The 10,668-nt window shown below is 53.7% G+C and overlaps 1 protein-coding gene across 7 annotated transcripts in view; it reads left to right on the forward strand.

Annotated features, from left to right (window-relative positions):
* Kmt2d (lysine methyltransferase 2D) overlaps nucleotides 1-10,147 on the forward strand; it is a 38,693-nt gene extending 28,546 nt beyond the window's left edge. For 6 of the 7 annotated variants that reach the window (XM_085831510.1, XM_085831514.1, XM_085831512.1 and 3 more), the window contains 15 exons: nucleotides 69-209; nucleotides 335-502; nucleotides 659-818; nucleotides 1,454-1,526; nucleotides 1,641-1,816; nucleotides 1,906-2,036; nucleotides 2,564-2,696; nucleotides 2,770-2,897; nucleotides 3,041-4,181; nucleotides 6,017-6,153; nucleotides 6,242-6,372; nucleotides 7,999-8,284; nucleotides 8,485-8,558; nucleotides 8,642-8,750; nucleotides 8,875-10,147. In XM_085831510.1, coding sequence (XP_085687636.1) covers nucleotides 69-209; nucleotides 335-502; nucleotides 659-818; nucleotides 1,454-1,526; nucleotides 1,641-1,816; nucleotides 1,906-2,036; nucleotides 2,564-2,696; nucleotides 2,770-2,897; nucleotides 3,041-4,181; nucleotides 6,017-6,153; nucleotides 6,242-6,372; nucleotides 7,999-8,284; nucleotides 8,485-8,558; nucleotides 8,642-8,750; nucleotides 8,875-8,967 — 3,081 coding nt within the window. In that variant the 3' untranslated portion in view covers nucleotides 8,968-10,147. The remainder of the gene's footprint in view (nucleotides 1-68; nucleotides 210-334; nucleotides 503-658; nucleotides 819-1,453; nucleotides 1,527-1,640; nucleotides 1,817-1,905; nucleotides 2,037-2,563; nucleotides 2,697-2,769; nucleotides 2,898-3,040; nucleotides 4,182-6,016; nucleotides 6,154-6,241; nucleotides 6,373-7,998; nucleotides 8,285-8,484; nucleotides 8,559-8,641; nucleotides 8,751-8,874) is intronic. The other variant, XM_085831515.1, reaches the window with a different exon arrangement.
* The last annotated feature ends 521 nt before the right edge of the window (nucleotides 10,148-10,668 follow it).

The raw sequence follows: 10,668 nt of genomic DNA on the forward strand, positions 1-10,668 counted from the left end.
GGTCAGATGAGCAGGGCTGGGTCATAAGAGGTAAGGGCAGCTGCCTTCACAGCGCTTGTCTGGTTTAGGATGCAGCCACAAGAAAACCTTTGCCAGCGAAGCCTAAGCGGGTGCAGAAGACAAGTGACAGATTGCCGAGCTCCCGAAAGAAGCTGCGGAAAGAAGATGGGGTCAGGGCCAATGAGGCCTTATTGAAACAGCTAAAACAGGTGATCCCCAGGAGACGGTCCCATGGTCTCCCTCAGGATAGGTGGGTGGGCAGCCTGTCCTCCAAGGTCTGACTAGATGCTGTGGAAGCTACGCCTCTCCAGCATTGTCATCTTGCCCCTCCTAGGAACTGTCCCAGCTGCCGCTGACGGAGCCCACCATCACCGCCAATTTTAGCCTCTTTGCTCCCTTTGGCAGTGGCTGCCTAGTCAGCGGGCAGAGCCAGCTCAGGGGGGCCTTTGGAAGTGGGGCTCTGCACACCGGCCCTGACTACTATTCTCAGCTGCTCACCAAGGTCAGAAAAATGGCGATACTTTTTGGGAGTAATAAGATTGTTGGGGTTGGAGGTGGGGATGAGAGACTGGAGGAGAATGCTGGTGTCATGTGGGGCCAGGAGGTTATTCCAGTGTCCCTATGCCATCTTGCACACAACACCCACCCCACCCCCCAGAATAACCTGAGTAACCCGCCGACACCACCCTCGTCGCTGCCCCCCACCCCACCCCCATCGGTGCAGCAGAAGATGGTGAATGGTGTTACTCCCTCTGACGAGCTGGGGGAGCGCCCCAAGGACACAGCCTCTGCCCAGGACAGTGAAGGAGCGCTGAGGGGTGAGTGAGAAACTGGTCTCTCGGGCCTTGATGGATGAGTTCCTGACACGCAGTGGTGTCCTGCCACTCAGTATCACACTGCCTTGTGCACTTACACTGAGACATTTGGTGGGAAGGGACTGTTGGGAAGGCTATGGCTTCTGGAGGCTTGCAAAAGCAAACAGCAACGGGGTGAATCTGAGGGAAGTTTTGTGAGAAGAAACAGTCCAGCGTTCCTGGGTATGGAACCCCAGTCTGACCAACATTTGAGCTCCAACACATGAGTGTACTTAGCTATGAAGCTTGGACCACGTAGCTTGGTTGACTTGATGGAGCCGTGATGTCCTCCTAGCTTGGATACTGTAGAGTTCATCTCGCGGCTGTTAAAGGGTGTAAATAAGGAGTGGTGGTGTGACTCTGCCTGCGGTCCTGGTCGGAGCTGAAGACAGCAGGGATTATGAGTTTGAAGTCAGCTAGCCTGTGCTATATAAGTGGCTTGAAATGAGTGTGGCACACAAGGAAGGCTCAGTGTGTATAGTTTTCCTGCCCTACTGTTAGTTGAGTAGCTAGTTGATGACAATGGCTGATTGAACCTGAGGTGTTAGGGACAGAGCATCTCCACACTCCCCTTGACTCTCCTCTCTCCCACCCCTCAGATGCAGAAGTGAAGAGTTTAGACCTGCTGGCTGCTCTGCCCACACCCCCTCACAATCAGACCGAGGATGTCAGGTGGGGAACAGTGGGGAGGGTGTCAGTTATGGCCGCACCTCCTGGTCTCTTATCTCTGACGGGGAGAATCCATGACTTGAGGCTGGACCAGCACTGTTTGTATCCAACCTGCAGAATGGAGAGTGACGAGGACAGCGATTCTCCTGACAGCATTGTGCCAGCTTCGTCCCCTGAGAGCATCCTTGGGGAAGAGGCCCCGCGTTTTCCTCAGCTGGGATCTGGCCGATGGGAGCAAGACAACCGGGCCCTCTCCCCTGTCATCCCTATCATCCCTCGCACCGGCATCCCTGGTATGTGCTGCTTGCTGCGTGGGTAGGCAGCCGGGGGCTAGGGTGATGGTGGGAAGTGGCTGACTACACGCTTTTCTCTCTCTGTCCAGTCTTCCCAGACACCAAACCTTATGGGGTCCTTGACCTGGAGGTCCCTGGAAAGCTGCCTGCTACAGCTTGGGAGAAGGGCAAGGGAAGTGAGGTGTCAGTCATGCTCACAGTCTCTGCCGCCGCCGCCAAGGTGTGTCCCAGGGGTACCTTGGGTCAGAGGGCAGTCTTCAGAGCTTGTCTGGATACAAAAGTTACAACTGTCCAAATATTTGTCCTGAATATCTGCTTCTTCTTGAAAGGCTGGGCTAAGGACTGGGCTCAGTGAGGGAAGTAGGGTCCCTCGTAGGGCTCATCATGCCCGGATAAAGAGACAGTCAACTAACAGGCTGTCGAGTGACAGGTGCTGTGAGACCTCACCCTCCAGTCACAATCGGTGGAGCTTTGCTTCAGGGTTCTGTGGTCAAAGAGAGCTGGAGAATGGTTAAGACAACAGTAGCAGTTTGTTTGTAGACAGTCTTACCATTCTCTCTGTGAAGCTCTATCCCTGCCACAGTTTAGGAGAAGCTATGTAAGGAGAGCTCTGTGGAGCAGGGAGCTCTGAGCACCCTCCGTGCAGCGGGTTTGTGGTGTCCTTGCCTTACTGAGCAGTCTCTATGAGTGGCGCTCACTGTGACACTGCTGACGGGTTTGCTCACATCCTCTCTTCTGCCCCAGCAGAACCTGAACGGTGTCATGGTAGCAGTAGCTGAGCTGCTAAGCATGAAGATACCCAACTCATATGAGGTGCTGTTCCCAGACGGCCCTGCCCGGGCAGGCCTCGAGCCCAAGAAGGGGGAAGCTGAAGGCCCTGGTGAGTAGAGCAGGAGACCACGTTCAGATCAGGGGGAGTTCTGGTGGGAGACTAACCCTTTTCCTTTCTATAGGTGGGAAAGAAAAAGGTTTGAGTGGCAAGAGCCCAGACACAGGACCTGATTGGCTAAAGCAGTTTGATGCAGTATTGCCTGGCTACACCCTCAAGAGCCAGTTAGACATCTTGAGCCTCTTGAAGCAGGTGAGTTTGGGAGAGAAGGGTCTGTTTTAGGAAGACGGTACTCCCAGGGCAGAGAGGACAGTGGTCTTTTGAGGGCGTGGAGCCTGGAGGAAGGGGTTGGCTGGCTGAGGGACTGACACTAACATCCAGGGGCGTTCCTGTAGGAGAGTCCTGCCCCAGAGCCATCCATCCAGCACAGCTACACCTACAATGTCTCCAACCTGGACGTGAGGCAGCTCTCCGCCCCACCTCCTGAGGAACCTTCCCCACCTCCGTCCCCTTTGGCACCCTCTCCTGCCAGCCCTCCCGCTGAGCCCATGGTTGAACTTGAGGCTGAAAGGCCCGCTGAGCCACCCACCCCTTCACCTCTACCACTGGCTTCATCCCCTGAATCTGCCCGCCCCAAACCCCGAGCACGACCCCCTGAAGAGAGTGAAGATTCCCGCCCCCCACGCCTCAAAAAGTGGAAAGGGGTGCGCTGGAAGCGGCTGCGGCTCCTGCTCACCATCCAGAAGGGGAGTGGCCATCAAGAGGATGAGCGGGAGGTGGCAGAGTTTATGGAGCAGTTTGGTACAGCTTTGAGACCAAGCAAGGTGCCGCGAGATAACCGCCGATGCTGCTTCTGTCATGAAGAGGGAGACGGTGCCACCGATGGGCCCGCCCGCCTGCTCAACCTCGACTTGGACCTCTGGGTACACCTCAACTGTGCCCTGTGGTCCACGGAAGTGTATGAGACCCAGGGCGGGGCATTGATGAATGTGGAGGTTGCCTTGCACCGAGGATTGCTAACCAAGTGCTCCCTGTGCCAGCGAACTGGTGCCACTAGCAGCTGCAACCGCATGCGTTGCCCCAATGTCTACCATTTTGCCTGTGCCATCCGCGCTAAGTGCATGTTCTTCAAGGACAAGACCATGCTGTGTCCAGTGCACAAGATCAAGGGCCCCTGTGAGCAGGAGCTCAGCTCGTTTGCTGTCTTCCGGAGGGTCTACATTGAGCGGGACGAGGTGAAGCAGATCGCTAGCATCATCCAGCGGGGAGAGCGGCTACACATGTTCCGAGTAGGAGGCCTTGTGTTCCATGCCATCGGACAGCTGCTCCCACACCAGATGGCTGACTTCCACAGTGCCACTGCACTCTATCCTGTGGGCTACGAGGCCACGCGCATCTACTGGAGTCTTCGTACTAACAATCGTCGCTGTTGCTACCGCTGTTCCATCAGTGAGAACAATGGACGGCCTGAGTTTGTGATCAAAGTCATTGAGCAGGGTTTAGAGGATCTGGTCTTCACCGATGCATCTCCCCAAGGTGAGCACCGCAGTGGGCCTGGCAGGTTATTCCAGGAGTCTCTTTACAGAGAAAGAACCGCTTTTATATAGTGACCTGCCCCTGCCTCAAGCCACACAGTATCTTAAAAACCCCAAATGATGGGGTTCAGCCTTTCTCAGGCATTCTCCCTTTGCAGTTGAAACTGTTTTGCTCAGCCAGGCATGCTGCCTCATGCCTGTAATGTCAGTACATGGGAGGTGACAGTTGGAAGATCTCAAGTTCAAGGTCCTCCTCAGATATCTATGGAAGCCAGCCTGGGAGACCTGGTCTAAAAAAAAAAAAAAAAAAAAAAAAAAAAGCTTCGTATTTTAGCTTTTTTCCCATGACCTTGGTAGATTAAATGGTATGTGTGTGCGCATGCGAAAGAAAGTGCATGCCCATGCATGTGTATGCCTGTATGTGTATACACATGCATGCATGTGTATATGTGCATGTGTGTGGTTGTGTATGTGCATGCGTGTGTGTGGTTGTGTATGTGTGTGTGCGTGTGTGTGTGTGTGTGTGTGTGTGTGTGTATGGTTTAGGTTTTTTCTTTGTTTTTTTCCAAGACAGGGTTTCTCTGTGTAGCCTGACTGTCCTGGAACCGACTCTGTAGTCCAGACTGGCCTCGAACTCAGAGGTCCTCCTGCTAGGCGTGTACCACCAGTGCCTGGCTATATATAATATATTTATATATTGGTGTTTTTCCATGCATATGTACCACACATATATATTGGTGTTTTTTCATGTATATGTACCATACATACGAGTTACACTCTGTTTTGAACTATCATGTGGGTCCTGGGAATTGACCCTTGGTTCTTTGGAGGAATAGCCTGTGCTCTCAACCATCAGGCCATCTCTCCCAGCCTAAAATTTTTGTTTTTATTTTTCTGAGACAGAAGTAGCCCTGGCTGTCCTGGAACTTGGTCTGTGACCAACCTGGCTCTGAACTCACAGGGATCCACCTGCCTCTGCCTCTCAAGTGTTGAGATTAAAGGCTTGTTCCACAGTGTCCAGTTGAATGGTGATGTTTTAAGATCCTATTGTCTATTATACACAACTTTCAATTCCCTTTTGTCCATATATAAAATCTTTTTAGAGTTTTGTTTTTGTGGGACAGGGGGTGGAACCCAGAAACATGGACCTGCTAGGCAAACTCAGACCACTGAGCTGCAGCCCCACCTCACCCCCTTCAAACGTTTTTTTAATTTAAAAAGTTTTTTGTTTTGTTTTTCAAGACAGGGTTTCTCTGTGTTACAACTCTAGCTGTCCTGGAACTAGTTTTGTAGACCAGGCTGGCCTTGAATTCAGAGATCCACCTGCCTCTGCCTCCCAAGGGCTGGGATTAGTGTGTGTGTCCGTGTGTCTGTACTGATGATGGTAAGCAGCAGGAAGTAGGTTTTAGTGAGCTTGTATTGTGTGTCACAGTTGAGCTAGTTGAGTGACTCATGCTGGTTGTTCTGTCCACTGCAACCCAGAAGGTAAGCCTTGCCATTACATGAGTGTACACAGACGCACAGTGACTGAGTCTCGGGAGACTTGGGTGTTTGGCTTAAGTTCCATAGCCGTTGCTCAAACTTAAACATACTCTATTCAACTGCAAAGTATGTCTGTCCGTTCAGTAAGAACTGTGGCTCCTGCTTGGTCTCTGGGCCCTGTACTTATCTCAGTATCACAGGCTCTGTCACTCCCCTCCACATTGAAACTGTTCTAGGAAATGAGGTGGGAGTCCTAAAGAGCCACGAGAACTGATGGCCATGTGGCGGGAAGTGGAGCTTAGGATGGGGCTTGGCAAGTGTTACCCTAAAGGGTGCTGTCTGTCTCGCATCCAGCTGTGTGGAACCGCATCATTGAGCCTGTGGCCGCCATGAGAAAAGAAGCCGACATGCTGAGACTCTTCCCTGAGTACCTGAAAGGCGAAGAACTCTTTGGGCTGACAGTGCATGCAGTGCTTCGCATAGCTGAATCGGTAAGCAAGCGGCAAGGAGCTGGGGTCACGGTGGGAATACCGGTCCCGGGAAGTCTCAGGAGTGAGGCAGTCATCCCTGTGTCCACAGCTACCTGGGGTGGAGAGCTGTCAGAACTATTTATTCCGCTATGGGCGCCACCCTCTGATGGAGTTACCGCTCATGATCAACCCCACCGGCTGTGCCAGATCAGAACCGAAAATCCTCACACACTACAAACGGTGAGCTTGTGCCACTAGGCCATGGGCTGTAGGTGTGGTAGGACCATCTGGCTGCGTTCTGAGGGTTTGAGATGCAGATCAGAGTTGTTTCCAGGAACCTGGGGAGTCGCCCTTAGACCTGATTAGAGGCACACAAATCTTCCTGGGGTACCCCTTTCCTCTTCCCTACTCAGCTCAGGCCCACTGGATTGACCAGGGAAACAGGACAGAGTTCTCTTGGGCACCCTGGGAATGGCTGCTGGGGAGGTTCCTGGTAGACAATGGTAAGATGTATATGGGAGCTGGTCACTTCTTTCTTCTTTGGTTTTGCTTCCAGAGGGGCCGGTGATTCTCCCAAACTTCAGACACCCTTGAGTGACTAGGGCACATTCCCTTTGCAGTCTGAGTTGGTTTAGAGATAAGTAACTGGAAGTAGTAGCGAGAAGCACTGCAGCCTTCCGTTTGTATAGCACTTTATACTTTTTCTTTCAAAGCGTTTTCACATCCATTATCTCATTTGATCCTCACAACAACCTTATGAGGTAGGTAGGGCAGGTGGTATGATCCCCATTTTATAGCTGAGAAAACTGAGTCCCAGAAAGACTGTGTGACTAGATAAGGTCACACAGCTGGGACTAGGCCCTCCTCTTAACTTGTGGGTTGCTGGTCTTTCTGTGTACCACAGTAGCCTAACCTTGGTCCTCGGGTAGAGGGAGGCAGAGCCCATGGTAGCAGGCTTTCCATGAAGGCCTTTGGTGGCTTGAAGGCTGTCATAGAATGTCGAACACTCTACCCCTAGTTAGCCCTAGACCTTGATGCTCTACAACAGTGGTTTTCAAACTGTAAGTACATTGTTCCTAAAGCCCCAGCACATAGAAGCCAGTGGGCAGGCTTGCCCGTGTGTGTAACTACACCTTCGTAAGATTGGACTTAGCCAGAGGAGCTCTGTTTTCACCTGTGGATTGGAGTTACAGTCAACATTTTGCTGGAGGAAAGAATCTGCTAAATAAAGAGAAAAGCACCGGAGTGTTTGAAAACCACTGCTCTGGGCAAGACCTTCCTAGGGTGGTGAAAGGCTCCCTCCCGCCAGGCAGCAGTCTTTCCCCTGCACTGAGCTGTCTGCACAGAGCCCAATGCTATGCCGCAGAGCGGGACGGCCTGAAGAGAGGCAACGATGTCATCTTCAGGCTGTGAACTCACAGCCACTTAAAAATCAGATGGAGCCACTGTGGTACAGATGGCCCCCATTTTCAGGGCTTACAGCATATGCAAGAGGTAGGACTTAATCCGATTAAACAAACCGCCATCTTAAATTCCGGCCTTGGGGAAGACCTCCAAGAGTGTGGCATTGAGCATGGTTTGACAGGAGGGTGGTAGACAGTCTGAGGTGGGAGAGCGGGCTCAGTGTAGGGGAATTGGTGCCTCTTCCCTCTCTGTACCTAACCCTGTCCTGGGTGGTGTCTGCTACCCAGGGTGTCTAGAAGGGTCCCAGTAGGGAATTGCTGCCTCTTCAAGCTGAGACCCAGATGCCTCTACTCCACTCACACAGCAGCAGGCACTTGTAGTACTTGCTGATAGCACATTCCTAGGGAGGAGGTGGGCAAGGTCTTCTCAGGCTGTCGTGTCATGGACTGTATCACCCCCCAGGCCCCATACCTTGAACAGCACCAGCATGTCTAAGGCGTATCAGAGCACCTTCACAGGCGAGACCAACACCCCGTACAGCAAGCAGTTTGTGCACTCCAAGTCATCTCAGTACCGGCGCCTGCGCACCGAGTGGAAGAACAATGTGTATCTGGCTCGTTCGCGTATCCAGGGCCTTGGGCTCTATGCAGCCAAGGACCTGGAGAAGCACACGATGGTCATTGAGTACATCGGCACCATCATTCGCAATGAGGTGGCCAATCGGCGGGAGAAAATCTATGAGGAGCAGGTACTGTGGGGTGGCTGGGGCTGCTGTGGTGGAGGGGCCACCCTTGGCCTAGGAGCCTGGGGACAGGTTTGAATCCAGGAGGCAGTTGGAAAACCGTGCAGGAGGGAGAAGACAGGAGAAATTGGGCCGGTCATGTCAGCTAAGCCTGCTGCCAGGTTTGCTTGCTAACCCAGGTTCCTCCTTCTCAACTGTCTTTCTAGAACCGTGGTATTTACATGTTTCGGATAAACAACGAGCATGTGATTGACGCCACGTTGACGGGAGGCCCTGCCAGGTGAGCGTGAGGACTCAAGTGTCTCTGGTGGCCATGTGGGTGTCACCTGGTGTCTCTGACACTGACTCTGTCCTGCCATCCAGGTACATTAACCACTCCTGTGCCCCTAACTGTGTAGCGGAGGTTGTGACATTTGACAAGGAGGACAAAATTATTATCATCTCCAGCCGGCGAATCCCCAAAGGAGAGGAGGTAAGAGGAGAGCCCTGACCCTGTGCCCCCAGGACCATCACGGCCCCTCTCACACCATCAGTTGGGGCCCCTCGCCTGCAGCCTCATGGGGCCTGCCTTGATGCTGTCCCCCTTCTCTTTCCAGCTGACCTATGACTATCAGTTTGACTTTGAGGACGATCAGCACAAGATCCCCTGTCACTGTGGAGCCTGGAACTGTAGGAAATGGATGAACTAAGAAGCTTTGAGGCTACCAGGCAGGGGAGTTCCCCCCACTCCCGCCTCCTCCCTGAAAGGGACGAGGGGGAAGAGAGGTAGCAGCCAGAGCCAGGACCCAGGGCTGGGGCTGCCGGCTGACCGGAGCCCCTGGAGCAGGAGGCTGGGGCGGAGGACCCTAGGCCAAGCCTACCCTGGGCACCAGGGACAACCTTCTTCCCTGCCACCGGCCCTTAGGCTGGCATCTGCCCCCAGTTCCAGGAGGGGACAGACAGGAGCAGCCGCTGGGCATCTCAGGTTTGAGGGGGATATGGGCCGGGACTACCCAGAAGTGTCAGGGAGCAGGGAGGGGCGTGCGGCTGGGCCTCAGCCCTGCTGCCTCCACCGACCTCGCTGGCCCAATTCAAGGCTGCAAAGAGACTTGACTAAGCTTGACAATCCCAAAGGCCGGGTCCCACACCTGGCCCTGCCTGCCGGGTCCTGCCCCTACCCTCACCCCCATCCCCTTCCTCTATCTGTCTCTGTCTCCCTCTTTTCCTCTGTGTTTCTGTCTCTCTATGGGTTGTGTTTCCTTGTTTTCCACTCTGACAAATGCAACATGATGGGAAGAGGCATCCAGATGCCCAGGAGGGCAAGCCGGGCAAGCCGGGCAAGGAGACCCCGCACCCACACCTACCTCATTTAAGTGTTGGATTTTTTGCTGTTTTGAAATGTGAGACCCTCTCCGAGCCCCCTACTGCCCCGACTCTCTCCCCCACCTCACTGCCCTCGTCTGAGTGGGTGGAAGGGGGGTAGGAGAAGGACAACAACAACAATAACAACAACAAAAATCCATCTTTGTTTTTAATTATGGGCGTGGATGGCGGCTGAGGCGAATGGTGATGAAGGTTGGGGGTGACTGGTCCTAGTTGCTCTAGGACCTCCTTCTCCATCTGGACATGGAGGCAGGAGGGGCGTGCTAAACCTAGGACCAGGATCTCGCTCTCCTGTTTTCCCAGCCTCATCCTGAGCCCATCTGCCCTCCAGCCCCTGGACGGGGTGTGGGGGGTAGGGTGAGGGCTATCCCTGAGCGGCGTGCCCATACCCAGTGAGGCCGGGTGTGGCCCAGAGCTCTCACTTGCCCTCAGTCACCAAACTGCTGCTGGTCTGGTGGGAATGGGTGGTGATGTGGGGGTGGGGAGCTTAGTGTCAGCGCGGGGAGGGTGGGGGGTATTTATCTATTTATACATGGGGTTGTACATAGTCTTGTGGGGCATGGGGGAGCCGGCCGGAGGTGAGAGCCCTCCCCTCTCCCCCTACCCCCGGGGAGAGCAAATGTAAAACTACTAATTTTTGTGCTTTATATATTCTATATAAATATATCTATTTTCTTTTTACAAAACCAGTTTATAAATGGTAGGGGGGTGTGGGGCGGACACATGGAGCTCCCCTTGTGGGGGGGCCCCCTCCACTACCCAACCTACCGCCCTTTCCTCCCCCCCTCCCCACCCCCTGGCTGTGACTGCTGTAAGGTGGGGGTATAGAGAGAAGCTGGGTGATTCTTACCCGGGTTGTTTAGTTGGACTATGTTATAACGCACAAAGTGAGCTGGCCCCAGGGGGAGCCAGAGGGTCGATGGTGCCCTTATCTTCCTTTCCCTTCCTTTTCCCCCCCAAGCTTGTGCTGCAGACGAACCTCTTCCTGCGGGTGGTGGTAGGGTAGAGGGTGTGTGAGGCCTCAGACC

Source organism: Mus caroli, unplaced genomic scaffold (genome assembly GCF_978045245.1).
Source record: "Mus caroli unplaced genomic scaffold, Mus_caroli_1 scaffold_16, whole genome shotgun sequence".
Taxonomy (NCBI): Eukaryota; Metazoa; Chordata; class Mammalia; order Rodentia; family Muridae; genus Mus; species Mus caroli.